General features: G+C 38.3%; 1 protein-coding gene across 9 annotated transcripts in view; it reads left to right on the top strand.

The window, feature by feature from the left end:
• Nucleotides 1-1845: 1845 nt before the first annotated feature.
• Nucleotides 1846-20488, top strand: part of LOC101000937 (dimethyladenosine transferase 1, mitochondrial) — a 64838-nt gene continuing 46195 nt past the window's right edge. For 2 of the 9 annotated variants that reach the window (XM_031661343.1, XM_009205828.4), the window contains exons 1-4: nt 1854-2098; nt 5109-5260; nt 17252-17360; nt 18718-18869. In XM_031661343.1, the coding sequence (XP_031517203.1) occupies nt 1966-2098; nt 5109-5260; nt 17252-17360; nt 18718-18869 (546 nt within the window). In that variant the 5' untranslated portion in view covers nt 1854-1965. Of the gene's footprint in view, nt 2281-5108; nt 5261-17251; nt 17361-18717; nt 18870-20488 lie in introns of all 9 variants that reach the window. The other 7 variants (XM_031661339.1, XM_031661340.1, XM_031661341.1 and 4 more) reach the window with 7 other exon arrangements.

The following is a 20488-nucleotide window of genomic DNA, read 5'->3' as shown; positions in this document are numbered from 1 at the left end:
AAAAAAAAAAAAAAAAAAGGAATCTTGCCAGTTAGCACTAAGTGTAATGATTTAACAGTGTTCATCACTGTCAATTAATAAGACCATTTATATTGGTTTTGTGTATATTTATTGCAATTGTTTAAATAGTTACATGAAAACTGTAAGCTTATGTTTACACCTAGATTCGTATTTCTATATATTTAAATGTCAATAAATTAACATAAATTAGCTTAAAAATAATAAGCTGACACTTGAGTGTGGTCAGTGAGATCAGAACTCAGAAAAGACACAACTCAGGTTGTCTTCTCTCTGTACTTTGCTGTCTGACTCTGGGCAAGTCAAATGACCTCACCTCCCCTATTTCTTCACAGCAAACTAAGAATAATAATCTCATTCACACAGGACCATTGCGAGGAGTACGTGAAATAATGAATACAACCGGGAATGAATGCCTTCTCAGGTAGAGTGTGTTGTGGACAATAAGATACCTGAATCAAGAGTCTGTACTTTCAGCCTACATTTTGATGCCACGTTGGGTAAATCTCCTTACCTCTATGGTAGTCACCATTGTTTTTTAAAGTTAGGAGATTATCTCAGTTCCTTTTAAAATAGCTTTTATAGCCGGGCGCGGTGGCTCACGCCTGTAATCCCAGCACTTTGGGAGGCCGAGGCGGGCGGATCACAAGGTCAGGAGATCGAGACCACAGTGAAACCCCGTCTCTACTAAAAATACAAAAAATTAGCCGGGCGCGGTGGTGGGCGCCTGTAGTCCCAGCTACTCAGGAGGCTGAGGCAGGAGAATGGCGTGAACCCGGGAGGCGGAGCTTGCAGTGAGCCGAGATCGCGCCACTGCACTCCAGCCTGGGCGACAGCGCGAGACTCCGTCTCAAAAAAATAAAATAAATAAAATAAAATAGCTTTTATAGAAGGTGGTTGGGTTTTCCACTGGAATTTCAAAGTACTCCCCATTTCTGTATCATGCCCACAGTTATTTCGGTTTCCACTAGCTTTTTAAAAAATTTACTGAGGGACAAAAACGTTAAGATTCATTTGTGATCAATGCAGCAATGTCCAAATATAAGCAGGGTTAAAAGAGCAAAATTATCCCATCTATCAGAGAAACTTTAATATTTTTCTTTGCTTCGTTGTTTTATCTGGTATAATGGAAGGGCAGAACTCATATTTGAGTCTTCTCTCTGTTCTTAGCTGTAATCCTAGCAAATTAAATGACCTCTTTACACTGGCTAATTATTCATCTGCCAAACAATTATAACAGCCACCATTGATCACGTACGAGCTTACCCAATGCCATGCGTGCACTGTGTTCTCAACGTGCACACCAGGCGAACTCTCCCATTTAGTGCTCGCAATTTTGAGGTGGACATTAGGTCCACTTAACCGATGAAAAAACTGAGGCTGAACAAAGTTAAAAACCTGTCATGCAGCATCTGCAAAGCGGAGGTTCTAAAAACACCTCACCGTAAGAAAGAACTGCTAACAAACAATAGCTCTGCCTCTAAACACCCGCTTTTCGTCTAATATTCACAGATGGGCATTTGGAACGTCAAAGGGCCAGAAGCCCTTAGAACCTTCAGGGCTGGAGTAAAGCGGCTGCAACAAATTCCAGAGCAACTCCCTCGAAATACCTCACCCTGCCCAGGCCCCGCCTCGTCCCGCCCTCCTGGGCGCTCTCCCAACCGCCCGCTCCAGAGAAGCCTCGCCCACCCGGCTCCTCCGCCGCTCTCACTTGCGGAAGTCGCGGCGCACCCTGCCTGCCTTTCTCGCAGGAGGACGCAGCGCATGCGCTCTCAGCACACCCGGATTTCCTGTCTACCGCCATCGCTTCCGGTGGGGTAGGTCTGACCAATGGGGCTGGCTCCGAGGCGGGCCTTACGTCTAGCAGATTCCTACCCTGCGCGTTACTTTCGGAGCTTCTGTGAAGGGCAGGGGTGAGACAGGGGTGGCTCGTGCTTGCCGAGTCTCATGGCTGCCCCCGGGAAGCTCAGTACTTGCCGTCTCCCGCCGTTGCCCACGATTCGAGAAATCATTAAGTTGTTCAGACTGCAAGCAACGAAGCAGCTATCACAGAATTTCCTCCTGGACTTGAGGCTGACAGGTGGATGGCTTAGCAGTGCTCCCCGGATGTCTCCCCAGTGTCCCTAGGGGCGTGGGCCGGGGGGTCTCACACGTCCCCGCGGGCGGGTGTCCAGGCACTGGCGTGCGACGGGCTTTTGGTCAGGTCCTTCGACCTCTTTGTATCAAAAGAACTCCGGTCCCACCGCCCAGGAGACACGTGAAGTGCGTTGATTGCTCACAAAACTCCGCGTTCAGGGGGATGTAGCCTGCAGGCAGGCTGCATAGACGCCGAGCTCACTAGGGGAGGAAGGGTTCGTGTGTCGTGAAAGGCGCTGGTGAATACTGGAATCTGGGTCACTTTGAAATCAATCACTCTGAAGTGGTACAGCACATGCTGACTGGACTTGCTTTACATGCAGTTTAAAGTTACCAGAATTTAAATTGGTGCCAGGATTTTATCAATAAGTTGGTGAAAAGAGTATCCCTCGTAGGATTCGTGGTTTAAACGTTTACCTGTTGAGTCTAAGAAAGCCTCGGGGACGCTAATATTCATTCATAAGTATGTATTAGGCAAACACCGTTGTGCTAGTGTTGGGGGTAGGATATGGGCGTGAACAAGGCAGTGTTTCCTCGAGGAGCTTACTTTTAGCAATTTTACATTCCCACACCTAATTGTTTAAAGTCACTTTTTATGAGATATAATTTATATGCAGTAAAATTCACCAGTTTGAAGTGCTCAATTTGATTAGTTTTGACGAATGTATTAATACATGGTCGTTCCACTACCATCACCATTGCTTAGTGATGTTCTATGAGATGAGATTGCAAAAATATATTACAAACATGGCTACTAAGTCAGTGCTGGAGTACTTAGGTTTTGAGATGTTCATATTTCATTCTGTTTGGTCCCACTTCAGAAGTTGCAAAGAGCAGTAAATCACGCCCAAAAAGTTCATTTTCACTTAAATGAAGCACACTCCAGAAAACATAAAATGTTTTATTTCTTGGACGTGTAGTCTTTATTCTGCCTGTAGCAATATGACTTTGGATAAAATAATGTAACTCTTAAGTGTTCTCATCTTTTTTTTTTCTTTTTAAGACGGAGTTTCGCTCTTGTTGCCCAAGCTGGAGTGCAATGGCGCGATCTCGGCTCACTGCAACCTCTGCCTCCCCGGTTCAAGTGATTCTTGTACCTCAGCCTCCCAGGTAGCTAGGATTACAGGCTTGAGCCACCATGCCCAGCTAATTTTATATTTTTAGTAGAGATGGGGTTTCACTATGTTGGTCAGGCTGGTCTCGAACTCCTGACCTCAAGTGATCCACCCGCCTCGGCCTTCCGAAGTGTTGGGATTACAGGTGTGAGCCACCGCGCCTGGTAGTTTCCTCATCTTTTAATTGGAAGAAGGGCTTACTACTTTAAAAGATTACCCACTCTAAAATTCTTTGGTTCTAGTAATAGCTAGTGCCAACCTTTTCGCTTGTTATAGCCACATCCTAAATATAAATCACCATTCTTAGGGTAGAAGTTATAGGTCTATCTATATTTTTAAAAATATATTTTATATATTTATATAATGTTATATTTTTTAAAATCCTTCAAATACATTTTCTCATGAGCTTTTATCTTCAGGAGTAAGTTTCAAATTCTAGGTATTATCCACTCTTTCTATGGGAACCAGAGTTAAAGGAGATTAGGGTATTTACCTGAGGTTAGATGCTCAGGCAGAGGAGAGCAAGAATGAAATCAGGCTCATTGATTTGATAGTGCTTCTTTAATATTCATTTGTATTTCAATGTGCCTGAAGAGTTTGAGAGCAGAGACCTGCCTACTGTTGTAGCTCTCCATTTTAAAGAAGGAGAATATTAAATTTATTCCATAATGTGTCCTTCCTGTTCCCCCCTCTGAGAGGCATTGGCTTTAGAATTTATACCTGTGTTGAAGTCCATGACCTTGTACAAATGAAACAATAGACAAGGAAACTGAAAGGTTAAGAGAAATGAAATTGGGATAGGAGTCCTTGGTTAACATGTAAGGATTAGGTGAGAATGTGTGTAAAACGATCATAACAGGTAAGATGGTCTGTGGATGCTAATTCCCTCCCTGTTTAAAGACTAAACCATTTTTGGATGGTTAAGAAACTAGTTTCTTCATTTTAGCCGGCAAAGATATGTTGTTGAAAACAAGCAAAAATAGGACTGTGAACACTTACAAGAAGTGCCGGTATGTTTTCAGTGACTAAATTTCCACTATCCTAGGAAGACCAGTTCCTTGCATTTCCATATCTCAAAGTCACTGAGACCAGCCCATTGCATGTTTTTCCAGATGTGATGATTGGCTGCACTGAGTCAATACTTTACTCTTTTATGATGTCTTAAGGGCTGCTAAGTTGAATTTGATTAATTAAAAAATTTATTTTTCCATATTAACATGCATGTGTGCAAAGTTTTAAAAACCCTCAACTGCTCAATTTAACTTTTTCCTGAAAATGACTAAGAATTCAAATTTCTGAAAATCCTGTGATCTAAGAACTTATTGCCATTGCCATATTGACCACCAACAAGATGTCTCTAGATAAAAAGGAGACTTCAGCACTTTTTGCTTTTGGATTTCACTAGCAATACTAGCAATACTGAAGATTCTGTATGTGAAACTAGTGTTGCTTATTCAGATATTCAATGTTCAGTAACTATAGAAAAGCGCTGCATGCTTATCTAATCTGTTCTTAGGAGGTGGTTGGTTTCAAATCAATTTGAAAAGAATTTGCATGGGGCAGATAGAAACTGCAATATTAGCTAAATTTAAGCTAAGAAACTTTGTCATGCTAATCCTGTTTTTGTTAAGGAACTAGTACAGTTCAACGGTGCTGTGGTAGCATATTGAATTGCCACTTCATGTTAATTTAAGTAGAGAGTTAGTCAAATAAATGTTGTACGTAAAGGATCAATTGATTGGGTAATGGCTGGATTTTTATAGAAGATTTTTCTCGCTAAATTTCATACGTTGAAATTTGCCAGGTTAATCGAGATAACTAAAACTCTTTTTCCTCTAGATAAAATTGTCAGGAAAGCTGGCAATCTGGCAAATGCGTATGTTTATGAAGTGGGCCCTGGGCCAGGGGGAATCACAAGATCTATTCTCAATGCCGACGTCGCTGAACTTCTGGTGGTTGAAAAGGACACTCGATTTATTCCCGGATTACAGGTGAGATACCCAAAGAGCCTTCTTTAGGAGGCAAAAGCTGAATTTAAATCTTTATGCCATGATGCTTAAACCCCAGGGTACACAAAGATTATGTAGGTTTTTCCTCAACTATAGATCCCCAAGGCCCCATTCCAGAGATTTTGATTCCATAGTCTGGAGAAATCTGGAAGTCTCCATTTTTAACAAGGACTCCCAGATGGTCTGTTGACTACACCTTGAAAAAACCTGCTTTACACATTTTTGCTGAACAAACTAATTGTTTTATGTGATTTTTTTTTTAAAGTCTACTAACAGCTATGCATGTCGTGGCCCGTTCCTTCAAAAATAAATAATAATAAATAATGGCCAGTAATGACTCATTGGTGTGACTTTTGAGAACTTCATTTAGGTTCAAAAAGCATTTCCTCAAACAAAAGATGAGTAAGACATATGCACGCTTTTCATCATGAGAGACTTAATTATGCAGCTTAAGGATTCTTTTATAAGATAAATTTTTTAAGTGAAGGAAGGAAGTTGTACTTTCATAGATTTAGGATGAGGTATAAATGAAATGATATATGCATCTTTAAAATACAGGCACTGTTATTGTATGAGAAATAAGAGTTGAAGGAACTGGGCATGTTTCAACTGGAGAAAAGAGGCCCTGGGTAGGAGCGTACACAGCTGCACATCCAAGGTTGGTGGTAGATAGGATAAGCTTGTTTTGATCTTTTCTAAGAAAGAACTAAAACAAATAGATGGAAATTGAGGGAGACAGGATTGAGGATAAGGAGGAACTTACTGTTTTTAAAACGCTAGCAAACAGTGAAATAGATTGTATCAGTGATCTTGTAAAGGGATATCCTCATAAGGGAACACTTAATGACTTAAAGGCCTTTGTTTGATTCCTCCGTAATTTTAAAACTTTAAAAGAGCCCTGAACCTTTGGCTCAGATGACAAGCAATTTATCATGTGACTTTAATAGAATAATGTAGTTTTCTACATTATTATTTCTGTACAAAAGGAGAAATTGATTTAAAATCAGTACATTCTGATACTAACTTGTGTATATATTAATGGAGAAATGTTAATTTTTGTCAGAAGAACAGTTTGAAAAATTGTTTTTGAAAACCTAGAACTTTTTGTGCATGTATCTGATTTTTTAAGAATTATGTATCAGTTAGAGGTGGAAATGGGAACATTATTATTTTTGGTAAGATCATGAGATTATGAAAAGAAACTGAATAATTGTATAAACCCCTTTGGGCTTATTCATGTAGCCCGTTTTGGACATAGGAATGCTCACGTGACTTTTTTGCTCTTAAAAACATTTCTTGTCCCTCATATGTCACCATTTGTTGGGTTTATTCTTTCTTATTAGGCCAGGGGTGAACCAGATTTCCATTCATTCCCACATATTCTCCTCTCTGATATGAACAAAAGATCTTCGAAGGCAGACTGTTGAAAAGAGTGACTGCCACCCTTCTCTTCTCAGTTTCCCCAAACCCCTAAGTCACTACGTTCCTAACTCCAGCTGTGTTTTATCTCATTCGATGTATCATCATCTGACATACTGTATATATGTTCTTCCCATTTGTTTGTTAACTGACTCACCTGTCTGGATTGTAAATACCTGAGGGTAGAGATTTGTGTCTGTTTTGTTCCCTGTTGTACCTCTATCTCACATAACAGTACCTGGTACATAGAGGTGTTCAGTAAATGTCTCACATGAGAAACAAAAAGGTTGACCGACTATTTCTGTATCTGTGTATGTATGTGTGTATGTATCTCTCATATTTGATAATTAAATGTATCATTAAATAGTGAAAGTAAATATTTGTGTAGCATTGATAATGAAAAAGTTTTATGCTCTTTTTTTCTAAATTTGAAGGCTGATTTCAAGTTACATTACTCTACAGGAAATGTATATTTGACTTCTCATTTGTTTTCAGTAGAAACAAAATTAATTCTTAGTATCTTATATGCAAGAAAGGAATTTGCCTTAAAAAGAAATGTTGGGTACTAAAATATCAAATGGGCTTTTTTTTCCCCTGTAAGGAATGTTTCAATATGTAAAACTACTTTCTTTTAGAGGTACTAAATTAATCATAAAACTGAGTAAAAGCAGAAAGAAAGTGATCTATTTTAAGGATTCCATTTTAGTGATTTCTAAGCTAATATAATTACTTTTTAAAGAAATTGTAATAATTTATAAAATATCTTCTAGCTGAAAGCCTGTCATTTATAGCTTAATTCAATTCCTACAGTATTTTCATGAGGCAGTTTAGGGGAAAGAAAAGCTGGTGCTCATACAGGATTCATGCTCAGCATGTTCTAAAGGTAAGAAAAACATGTCTAGTATGTTTAGTATAGTATAGTTTTGTGGTAAAGACACAGACTTCAGCATCAGCCTGCCTGGGTTTAACTTCAGATTCTACTACTAGTTGGGTGACTTTGGGTAGGTAATTTTGTCCTCTGTGCCTCAGTTTGCTTGTAGGACTCGTATAAGGATTAAGTGTATGCCTGATACTTAGAAAGCACTCAATAATATCTTAGTCATAAGTAATCAATTAAATTATTATCCCTATGCCTTGATTACCTCTGGTGATTAATGACTGATCAGGAGACCTCTGATCTGGAAAGAGGTATCGGAGGAAGTCATGTTATTCCATTGGAGCACTGGAAAATTCCCCAGTGCTATGGAAACATTGGGGCATTCTCCAACTCATCAAACTTGCATTGGACACCTAGGGTTTCTTTTCTTGATGTTGTCACATTCTGATTGTGCATTTCTAGGTTTTTAAGTTTTTCATTGTTTCTTGTTACATTTTCATGACTGACTGGATGCTCTGTGCTGTGGAGAGGAGTGAGGAGATTTCCTGAATCTCAAGGAGCTTGAGGCCTTGATAGGTTTTTTCCCGTTTCTGAACTGGAAATAACTTAGATTTTCTGACATCTCAGGGAATTTGAAGCTTTGATAGGTTCTTCTGCATTTCTGAAGTGGAGATAAATTTTGTAAATCATTTGTACCCCTTCAGAGAAGTAGTCCAGATTCTCCCTCATTTTATTTTATTTTTTTCTGTTTATTTTAAAGCAAACTTGTCCAAGCTATTGCCCACAGACTGCCTGCGGCCCAACACAAATTCTTAAACTTTCTTAAAACATTATGAGATTTGTTTTGCATTTTTTTTTCAAGCTCGTCAGCTATCGTTAGTGCATTTTATGTGTGGCCCAGGGTAGTTCTTCCAGTGTGGCCGAGGGAAGCCAAAAGATTGCAGAGCACTGTTTTAAAGGCTTCATATATTAAAAATAATATAATAATACCTAATATTTATGGAGAGTTAATCACACTAAATACTTTGTGATGTGGTTTGGCTCCGTGTCCTCACCCAAATCTCCTCTTGTAGCTCCCATAATTCCCATGTGTTACGGGAGGGACTCAGTGGGAGTTGATTGAATCATGGGGGAGAGTCTTTCCTGTGCTGTTCTCGTGATAGTGGATGAGTCTCACAAGATCTGATAGTTTTAAAAATGGGACTTTACCTGCACAAGCTCTCTCTTTGCCTGTTGCCATCCACGTAGGATGTGACTTGCTCCTCCTTGCCTTTCACCATGATTTTGAGGCCTCCCCAGCCATGTGGAACTGTGACTCCAGTTAAACCTCTTTTGTAATTGCCCAGTCTCAGGAGTATCTTTATGAACAACATGAAAATGAACTAATACACTTTGTTTTACAGCTTTTTTGAGATACAATTGATGCTCAGTAAACTGCACATATTTAAAGTGTACAAATTACTGAGGATTTGTGTGTGTGTGTGTGTGTGTGTGTGTGTGTGTGTGTGTGTTTGAGACAGGGTCTCACTCTGTCACCCAGGCTGGAGTTCAGTGACACGAGCACAACTCACTGCAACCTTGACGTCCTGGGCTCAAGCAATCCTCCCACCTCAGCCTCTTGAGTAGGTGGAACTGCAGGTGCACACCACCATGCCTGGCTGATTTTTGTATTTTTTTGTAGAAATGGGATTTCACCATTTCTACATGGTGGTCTCAAACTCCCGGGCTCAAGCATTCTGCCCACCTCAGTCTCCCAGGATGCTTGGGATTACAGGCAAGAGCCACCACCCCCAGTTAACTGAGTTTTGACATATGTGTGATTGCGTGAAACCGTCATCACAATCAGGAAAATAAACAATCATCATCATCAGGAATCCTCGTGTTTCTTTGTACTCAATCCTTTCCTTCCCCCTTTACCTATCCCAGACAACCACTAATCTGCTATCTCTATAGCAGAAGTTTATATAAATGGAATCATACAATATGTGCTTTTGTTTTGGTCTGATGTCTTTTACTTAGCATAATTATTTTGCAATTCATCCATGTTGAGGTGTTCATCAGTAGTTTGCTCCTTTTTATTGCTGAATAGCATTCCATTTTATGAATATACCACATTTGTGAATCTGTGCACCTGTTGAGAGACTTTGGGTTTTTCTATTTTTTGGCTCTTATACTGTAATAAAGCTTTTATGAACATTCATATGCAAGTGTTTGTGTGGATACACACTTCCGTTTCTCTTGAGTAAAAACCTAGGAGTAGAATATCCGGGTCCTGTGGTAGACGTATATTATACTTTTTATGGAACTACCAAATTGTTTTATAAGATGACTGTGCCATGTTACATTCCCACCAGTTGTACTTCAGAGTTCCTGTTGCTCCACATGCTTGCTGAGGCTTGGCATGGTCAGTCTTTTTAATTTTAGCCATCCTAGTGAATATGTAATGGTATCCTCTTGTGGTTTTTATTTGCGTTTCCCTAATAGGTAATGATACTGGACATATGATGTGCTTATTTGCCATCTTTGTATCTTCTTTGGGGAGTTATTTGTTCAAATATTTTTAGTACTTTTACTTTTTTTGTCTTATTATTGAATTTAAAGAGATATTTATATAGTTCGGATCTGAGGCTTTGTCAGATACAGATTTTGCAGATGTTTTCTCGGCTGTGGCTTACCTTTTTATTTTCATAACTGTCTTTTGAAGAGCAGAAATGTCATGTTTATGAAGTGCAATTTATCAGTTTTTTCTTCTAGATTTTATGCTTTTTATGTCTTATTTTTAAAATATTTGCCAAACCAAGATCACTAAAAATTTCTCCTATGTTTTCTTTGAGGTATTTTATAATTTTAGTTTTTACATTTAGGTCTTTGATACATTTTGAGCTAATTCTTGCATATTGTGTGACGTAAGGTTTAGGTTCTTTTTTAATACCATTTGTTGAAAATACTGTCTTTTCCTCATTGAATTGTCTTGGTACTATTGTCAAAAATCAGCTGACTTTATGTGTGTCAGTTTATTTCTGAACTTCCAATTCTGTTCTATTTATCTATAGGTCTGTTGTTTCACCAACAACCACCTGTAGAATTCATTGAGCTTCTTGGATCTGTAGGTTTTCCTGTGCTTTTTGCTCTCTAATGTCTGAAAATTGTTGTTTCTTCTATTTTCTCCATTTTTTAAATTGGTTTAAGGCAGGAGAATGTGCCTGGTCCCTTAGATTCCATCTTTGTCAGAGTAGGAAGTTTCAGGATTCTTCTTAACCATTAAATGATGTGGTTTTGAAGAATTTTTGGAGACAGAAAGTAAGTCATTGTATTGTTAGTATTGCCGTTGGTTGGTTGGTTGGTTGGTTGGTTGGTTGGTTGGTTGATTGGTTGGTTTGTTTGTTTTTTGAGGCAGAGTTTTGCTCTTGTTGCCCAGGCTGGAGTGCAGTGGCACGATCTTGGCTCACTGCAAGCTCCACCTCCCAGGCTCAAGCGATTCTCCTGCCTCCCGATTAGCTGGAATTACAGGCGCCCACCACCACGCCCATCTAATTTTTTGTATTTTTAATAGAGACTGGGTTTCTCCATGTTGGCCAGGCTGGTCTCGAACTCCTGAACTCAGGTGATTCACCTGCCTCGGACTCCTAACCTTTGGGTTTTTTTAGTAGGTAAACACTGATTATTTCCACTTCATTGGCATAGTGGAAAGTTCATGGGATTGAGCATCAAATAGTCTAGTGACCAAATCTCAGATAGGCCACCTACTAGCTTCGTGACCTTAAGCTTGCTATTGAACCTTTTTTAGCTTCAACTTTCTCATCTGCAGCATGGGAATAATAGTTCTCTTCTGTGGGTATTGCAAGGATGGGTAGAAATGGATGTAAAGACCCTGGCATAATCCCAGTAGCCAGTAATAGTTGCTATTTTAATTATTCCCCTTCCAGCCATCTTATAAAGAGACATATGAGGTAATTTCAGCATCCAGGCAGAAAGAGCTATTTTTAATTAGAGATAATGAAGTTTTGAAATTCTTTAATTTCTAACAAATTTTTTAAACAGGAAGATTGCCTACCTTGCTGTTGTGACATAACTACTTACTTTATACATGTAACTTACTTGATGTTACCATAGTTAATTGTAACATAGACAAAACTCAACAAATAAGCAAAAAGTGGCTTACAGCCAAAGTGACTTTTTAGTCCATACAAAGTAGAAGTACAGAGATCAGTGGTAGAAGCAGGTCCACTGACAACTGTAAGAAGTAATAGTTGTTACAGTGACAGAAAGCTATAAAGGACAAATATAAAGACAGAAGAAACAATAATAATAATAGGGTAGCAAAAACACCTTCATAACTGTTGAGGCCATTATTCTAAAGACAACAATAACCCTAGGTCATCAAAAAAAGAGTGAAATTTGGTTCAGTGTTCTTGACCTAAGGAAGAGGATTCTGCAATATAGTTTAGAAAGATTTTCTTCTATATGTTTCTTATTTAAAAATGTTAACACTTAAAGGAATAAACATTTATTGAATAGAAAATTTACTAAATAAAACATCTAATTCCTTGATGAGGCTAAGCAAATGAGTCTATACTATACTTAGGTGTTCAGATCCTGCTTAAAAAGCAAGCAAGGGAGGTGGGGATAGAGAGGCTGGTCAACAGGTACAAAGTTATCGTTAGATGGGAGGAATAAGTTCTGCTGTGCAATACCATTCTGTTGCACAGTAGGGTGACTAAGTTAATGACAATATATAGTGTATTTCAAAATAGCTAGAAGAGAGAATTTTAAATGTTTTCACCACAAAGAAAAGATAAAAGTTTGAAGTGGATATGCTAATTATCCTAATTTTATCATATTGTACACGTGTGTAGAAGCATATCATAATTAGCATCTGTCATTATTCTAATGGCAACAGTGACCCCAGGTCATCAAGAAAAGGGTGAAATTTGGTTCAGTGTTCTTGGCCTAAGGAAGAGGATTATGCAATATAGCCTCCCTATACAGTGGCCTAAGGAAGACGGTTACATAGTTAGCGTACCTGTACATTGTGTACAATGTATAATGATAAAATTAGGATAATTAGCATATCCACCTCAAACATCATTTCTTTGTGGTGAGAACATACAATTATTGTGTGTCAATTAAAAATAAAACAAGCAAATAGAATAAAATCCAGTATGGCTTGGCTGTGTCCCTACTCAAATCTCATCTTGAGCTGTAGTTCCCATAATCCCCATGTGTCGTGGTAGGGACCCAGTGGGAGGTAATTGAATCATGGGGGCAGTTACTCTGATGCTGCTGTTTTTGTGATAGTGAGTGAGTTCTCATGAGATCTGATGGTTTTTATAAGGGGTGTTTCTCCCTTTTGTTTGGCACTTCTCCTTGCTCCCGCCATGTGAAGAAGGACATGTTTACTTCCCCTTCCACCATGAGTGTAAGTTTCCTGAGGCCTCCTTAGCCATGCTGAACTGCGAGTCAATTAAACTTCTCTCCTTTGTAAATTACCCAGGCTCGGGTATGTCTTTATTCACAGCATGAGAACAGACTAATACAAATCTAATGTCAAATTTAAAAAAGAGAGTGAAAGATTTGATAATGACATTGAAATGTCCAACAAACTTAAAATTCCTATAAAAATATTTTTAGATATTTGTAGTATCATTTAAGATACGAGTGGTTATGTGATTTCTGTTTGTTTTTGCTCTGTTCATAAATTTAAAATACTGAAAAGTCTGAAAATGTACATTTTTAATACAATTCAAGTTATTTTACATACTAAAATAAAGCAAGCTAATTGACATTTTGACATCATGCTGTGACCTCTCTAAAAGTCTGAAAAGTCTGTTTTAACATCTTTATTTTTTTATGAATAAAAAGCAGTACTTTTATATGTGTTATATATAAGAATACAAATTTTGTCTTTCAACTACTATATTTTATACTATAGATTATTTCCTTCTCATACAATTTGCTTAACAGTTTTGCCCAGCCCTGTTTCAAATTTGGGCCCTACTATGTGGCAAATCAGGAAGAAGATAATTAATGTAACTACAGTGTTGGCTGCCATGAACCCCTTACATGAGAAGGTGACAAAATGTACAAAATAGCTATTCGGTGTAGTATTTCTTCTTTCTTAAGGAATTGATAATTTTGTGTAAGTTCTAAGAATTGTATAAATTATTTCCTTATCCAGTAAAATCAACAAAAAACTGCCTAGCCGAACCACAATTAGTTGCCCCCTGCAGAGGAGCTTTCACTAAGACTTTGATTAGAGGAGAGGTTTTTTTAAATGGCCACAGAAAGATGCTTCTACATTTGTATTTTAACTTTTATTAAAGGCATTGTTTATGACATTGTTTCATGTGCCCTTTGCAAAGCATAATACCAGGAAAAAAATTATCTCTTGGAGTCTTGGTACAACTACTATTGAAAAGCAAAAATTGTATATTTCATTATGTAAATCAGCTCTCACGATTGTCAGGATTGTTAGCTCTTGTGTTTTACGTGTATGCTTCCCTTCTTCATGGTTTGGTTTTCGGTTTCTTCTTTTATAGCCTTGTGTAATGATGCCTTTTACTCTAAACTGGCATACATCTCATTTTGGAAGAATATAGAATTGAACACTAAAATAAAAGTGAAAAGAACCATTTGAGAGTGTCTGTAAAAGTACTCATTTGGCTGTAATCTGGTGCCTGCATTTGTGATTGGCTGTGCCTTTAAGCACATTCTGTGATAACACCTCCAGGGTTTTGAAGTGTAATGCTCCATTGTTATTCTTGAATGCATATAATAGTGATTTTTCCCACTCCTTCACCATACCCCATATATCATTATGGTAGTGAAAACATTTCTGTTACTGGTTGGCTAGAAAGTCTTTGTGTGTCATTGCTTAATATCATTTGAAGTGTTTAAAAGGGTACTGTCAATAATCATAATATCAATTTAGTCTGTCTAGCACTTTTTCCCCATACTTGCTTTTAGGACTTCACATAAATCTGTTAACACCAGCATTCATTCCTTCTGCAGTGGGGAGTTGCAAAGTAGATCAAGCTACAAATTGTCAAGAAGGAGGTGCACGTTTTAAAGTGTGGGGAGGATTTGGTTTGTCATTGACTGAGATTGAAAAGTGAACGGGAACCCAAAAGAAATGTAGTTTTAAACCTAGGAAAGGAACTGGGTATAGTGGCTCACACCTGTAATCCAAGCACTTTGGGAGGCCAAGGCAGGCGGATCACTTGAAGTCAGGAGTTAGAGACCAGCCTGGCCAACACGGTGAAACTTCGTCTCTACTAATAATACAAAAATTAGCCAGGCGTGGTAACGCACATCTGTAATTCCATCTCCTAGGGAGGCTGAGGCAAGAGAATTGCCAGAATCCTGGGAGCGGAGGTTGCAGTGAGCCAAGATTGCGCCACTGCACTCCAGCCTAGGCAGCAGAGCAAGATTCCATCTCAAAAACCAAACAAAAAACAAAAACAAAACCTAGGAAAGGAAGGTAAATTTATTTATGTTATATTAGCTTTTAGATATGCAGTTGTACCTGTCAGTGTGGGAAAAGTTAACGTTTGAAATGTGATTATCAGAGCATATAAGTTAATGACAAAGAGCCAATTTTACATTGTTTTGTTGTGTTTTAGTCCTAACTACTAATTATTAAGTACTTTCCATATATTGACATCATGAGACATAAGCTTTTAGTTTTGCGTCTTTGTTTTTGGCACGCTGATTTGTTTTGTCTTAACTTTGTGAAACATAATTATAGAAAAAATTTTAGCATTTTCCGTTGACGGTAAGTGCTATGATTAAATATGTGGTTTTATACATTAAGAGCATGCCACATAGAGAGCTGTCTCTTTTTAAATTTTTAGTATATTGAAATTGTTATATTTTCCAAGATGTATTGCCTGGAACTCACCAGATCAAGTTTTAGTAACGAGTGGTAATTTAAAATAATCCATAAGTATATTAATATCAGAGGCATGTGATTATTTTTGCTAAACTACCATGGCTAAACATATCAAACTAGATGATTTCCAGACTTAAAATATGTTTAGCCTCTTACCAGTAGAGGCACTTCAACTATTTATTTCTGAAAGATTATTTGTATAAATCTGCCTGATTGGCTTGTAAAGTAAATCTTTGCAATTTTCTAGACCGTACAAAATTGGATCTCCCAGGCTAAAAGAGAAAGTTTCCAGCTTTACAAAGACCTGAATGCCTTTTGGTCATTCACTTATTCATGCACTTCTTCTTAAATATGTATTAAACACTCACCGTGCATTGCTGTAGCTACAGGGGCTATAAAGGTAGCTAGGAAATGGGTCCTGACCTTAAGGAGCATATGTCGTTGCAGGGGAAATTGAGATACAGTTTGTAAGTGCTGTAAAGAGGCAGGTGCACAGCACAGTGTTAACCCCAAAGGTGGACTAATCCACAAGCCATGTTTCTTGGTCCAGTGTCTCCTCTCTGGCTTCTGTGATCATCTTGTTTATCCTCCCTCTTGGTTGTATGAGTTGGGCAAGGAGAGGTGTTAGGAGAAAAAAAATCAGCTTTAATGGACCCAGAGAATTAGGACCAAGGTAGGCTCAGGGCAAATGTTCCCTTTGAGCCTGTTCGCCATCCCTATCCAGTGCTAGGCACATTCTAGAATCTTGGCAACTGAGTTGAAGCCAAGGTTCTCTGAGCTCTGACTTAATGTGGGAAGAAAGTCACTTCTTCCCTTGAAATCTACCTTACAGTGATATTTCTTCTCATTGATATATTCACTCCTGCCTTTTAAAATTTATAAGCTCAGAGACTTTAATATGTAACGAAGGTCTTCAAGAATCAAGTTTTGTGTTGGGTATGGGGCATTTAACACAATATGAATTTATAGATGACTTAGCTATAAAGTTTTTTGAATTAAGTGCCAACTCTTCAGTACTGTGAGAGTATGATGGTAGGGTAGGTGGAATGAAGAAGAAAAAGATTACAAAGGAAAAAGTGCTTTTTCCCCCCTTTTTGCTCACAAAGACAGAAGGAAAAGGAAAGAAAGCAAATGGTTAGTAGGTGGAAATAGGTTGGGAAGTAGCTATTGTTAAAACATCCAGGGTAATTCATAGGTCGATAAGGGCTGTGGATCAACAAATATTAAGATTAGGGATGCTCTGCTCAGAGGAGTATCTCGGAGTGCCAAGTGGAGACTGGCATCGACAGGTGACTTTCTACTTGGCTAAATCTACCCATCTATTAAGTTACAGATCTTGATGATATGTAGAATCCTTTGTATATATTTAGGCTATGAAGATTTAGTTAAATTAAGCTTATCTTTCATATAGTTGACTCCTGATTAATTATCCATATTTCATGATAATGTCCTTAGTCTCTAATTTAAAAACTTATTGTTAGGAGTGAGTTTATGCTAAATCTATGCAGAAATAATGTCATCCTGAGGGTCAAAATTACACTAATATCTTTGTAAAACTGTAAGCTAGTGTTGTACTGTCTGTTACTATCCCTAATCATTCATATGTGTTAAAATGAAACACCACCGTTGTCTTTTGCAATAGACATGATGTAGTATTTGTTCATGAATGATCACCCCTAGTCTCTGACTTTTTTAACTGATTTTTTAAATGCACAGGTTTAAAAAGTTTAGTTTTGTTACTTTCATAAGTATATGAGCTCACTTGACTGATCTTTTTATAAAATAGATGCTTTCTGAGGCAGCACCTGGGAAACTGAGAATTGTTCATGGAGATGTCTTGACATTTAAGGTAGAAAAGGCTTTTTCAGAAAGTCTTAAAAGACCCTGGGAAGATGGTAAGTGCTTTTGGGTAGTTATAAACATCTCTTTTATGGTGTTCATTTTATGATACATTTATTACAGATGTTTTATGTTTATATTTAAAATTATCTGAACAGAATTAAATAATGTGTATTATAATTTTCTCTTGCTTCCTGCTTCCAAATTATAAAATCTAGTTACTTTTTCTTAATTCTAATTCATTTGTCTCAAATTTCTAAATGTTTTGAATTCTGTGCAAATAAACTTATCATTTTTTGTGATACCATATAAGGATAGGGTAAACTGTGAATTGTTATTTGTTCCAAATAGTGGGAAAAAAGAAGTGCTTTAGTAAACTGAGCCATGCCCAAGCCTCTGTTTTAACTTTTTCTATTATTTTTCACATTCAGTGAGCAACCAAGGCAGTCTTCATTCACAGGCAGTGTTTATTGGGTACCTGCTGTGTGCAGCCCTTCAGAATGCATAGATAAATAGGGTATGTTTCTTCCTATAACAGACTCTCAGAACAAACGGAGGAGGGCTTAGGGTGCCTCCACATCTGGCTGCCCCCATGTCTCTGGCCTCCCCCATGACCAGACTCCTTCAGATGGGCCGCACTCGCAGTCTCCGCCAGCTAACAGGCCCTCCTGTTCTTAGCATACAGCCTTCAGGTTTCTGCCCCAGCCCAGCCGCACTGGAACCACAGTGCCTTCCTCATTACCTGTTTCAAACCTTATCTGACTGAGTTCTTCCACATTCATTTGACTGTAATCCATAGTCTTCCGGAGGATTTCTCTGCTGTTTTTCTCCCCGATACCAGCCCCTCCTGTTTTTCCTTTTACATTTGTGAACTTTTTCTAACTATTCTTAGCTGGTGGTTATTTTTCTACCCACTTTGTACATATTGTTGTTTCTGGGGTTTTTCTTTTTGGGCAGATTTGCCAGATTACTCCATTCCTGTGGTTTCACTTACCACCTATGTATTGCAGACATTCACATCTTTATATGCTGCCTGTACCCCCTTCCTGGGTGTCTGACCTGTGACAGCTTCATCTAGGTGTCCCATAGGCCCTTTAATCTCATCATGTCCAAAATAAATTCTCTTTTTTCTCAAGCCAACTCTTTCTCATGTATTTCCTAGGCCAGAAATTCAAGGACTTTCTCTGAGTAACTGAGCAGTAATTAAGTATAATTTTTTCCTCAATAATCCAAAGCCGATTGTGAGAAAACATTGCTTTTGAATAATAAGTGAAATGAAAAATATTTAGCCATGTCTATTTATGTATTTTTGTTTGATGCTATTAATATCCAGTCTGATTTTACTTGTCACTGAAATTTTATTCAGAATATATTGATGGAATCATTTCAGGTTGTTTTTTCCTCTGCCACCAGATCCTCCAAATGTACATATTATTGGAAATCTGCCTTTTAGTGTTTCAACTCCACTGATTATCAAGTGGCTTGAAAATATTTCCTGTAGAGATGGACCTTTTGTTTATGGCAGAACTCAGATGACTTTGACTTTTCAAAAGGAAGTAGCAGAGGTAAGTTTTAACTTTTTGTGACTATTTTTATCACACGTTCAAATTCCAAAGCAAAATAATAATACTGCATTTTTACCACAGTCTGTGTTTTCTAAGTTAATATCTTATTACACACACAAAAACCCAGCAGCAGCTCAGCCAAAAGTTAAGACTGTGATGATGATGACAGACGTAACCGCTGTGAGCTTCTGGGACAACATGAATGATGTGTGATAGCCAAGGAAGTAGTGTGGTAAACACAGGGATGCAATAGCCATCGATGCCACTGGAGAAAGACAAAAGCAATGCCCTGTTGACCATACCCAGGATTGGCACGTGATACCTTGAAATTGATCCTTTAGGCTTAATGGCATGGCAGTTAAAGAATATGATAATTGGCCGGGCATGGTGACTTATGCCTGAAATTCCAGCACTTTGGGAGGCCGAGGCAGGTGGATCGTGAGGTCAGGAGTTTGAGACCAGCCTGGCCAACATGCTGAAACCCCGTCTCTACTAAAAATACAAAAAAAAAAAGAAAAAAGAAATTAGCTGGGTGTGGTGGTGGGCGCCTGTAATCCCAGCTACTCAGGAGGCTGAGCCAGGAGAATTGCTTGACCTGGGTGGCAGAGGTTGCAGTGAGCCAGAATTGCACCACTGCACTCCAGCTTGGGTGACAGAGCAAGACTCTGTCTCGAGGGGGAAAGAAAAAGAATGTGATAATCACATTGGAGCTGAGAAAAAGAAGGGGATTGAGGCTCTCATTATTCAGCATATAAATTGCACTTCATCCCTCACCTCAGCGAAGCCTGCTATGCCTGCATTCCCATGGTGGAAGTGTTCTGGGTTCACTCAAGAAAGTAAACCCTCCAGGGTAGTCAAGGGTGGTTTTTGAGCTACAGAGGTATAAGGAGGGATGTGCAGACTCTTAAGTGGTTTTTAGAAAAAATGTTATTATGACATACAAGTACAAGAGTATACAGCCATCAGTTGGTATCCGTAGGGAATTGATTCCAGAACCCCTGCAAATACCAAAATCTACAGGTGCGCGAGTCCCTGATGTCAAACAGTGTAGTATTTGCATATAACCTATGCATATCATCCCATTTACTTTAAATCATCTCTAGATTATTTGTAATACCTAAGACAGTATGAATGTTTTATAAATAGTTGTTACACTGTATTATTTGGGGAATAATGATAAGGGAAAAATCTATATATGTTCAGTACAGATGCAACCATCCTTTTTTTATTCCCTGAATATTTTTGATCTGGGGTTGGTTGGATCCATGGATATGAAACCCACAGATACCGAAGGATGACTGTATAATGTACATAGATGGCTTAATAAAGGGAACTCCTGAATCCCCACCCCGGCACATGGATAATTGAATCACCGGTACCTTTGATACCCCATTGTATCCCTCACTCTGATTTCTCCTTTCCATCCCATGCTACTAAGGTGATCACTACTGTGAATTTTGGATTAATTCCCTTGCATAGTCTTATCACATAGATTTATATTCCTATGATGAATACACTTTAGTTTTGTCCACTTTTGACAACTGGGTTCATTCATATAGTATGTGTTCTTTTTATCCTGAACATTATTTATCGGATTCACTGACGTTGCTCATGACTGT

Source organism: Papio anubis, unplaced genomic scaffold, assembly GCF_008728515.1.
Source record: "Papio anubis isolate 15944 unplaced genomic scaffold, Panubis1.0 scaffold132, whole genome shotgun sequence".
Taxonomy (NCBI): domain Eukaryota; kingdom Metazoa; phylum Chordata; class Mammalia; order Primates; family Cercopithecidae; genus Papio; species Papio anubis.
Note: the sequence above shows the minus strand (reverse complement) of the source record. Positions and strands in the feature narration are given on the sequence as shown.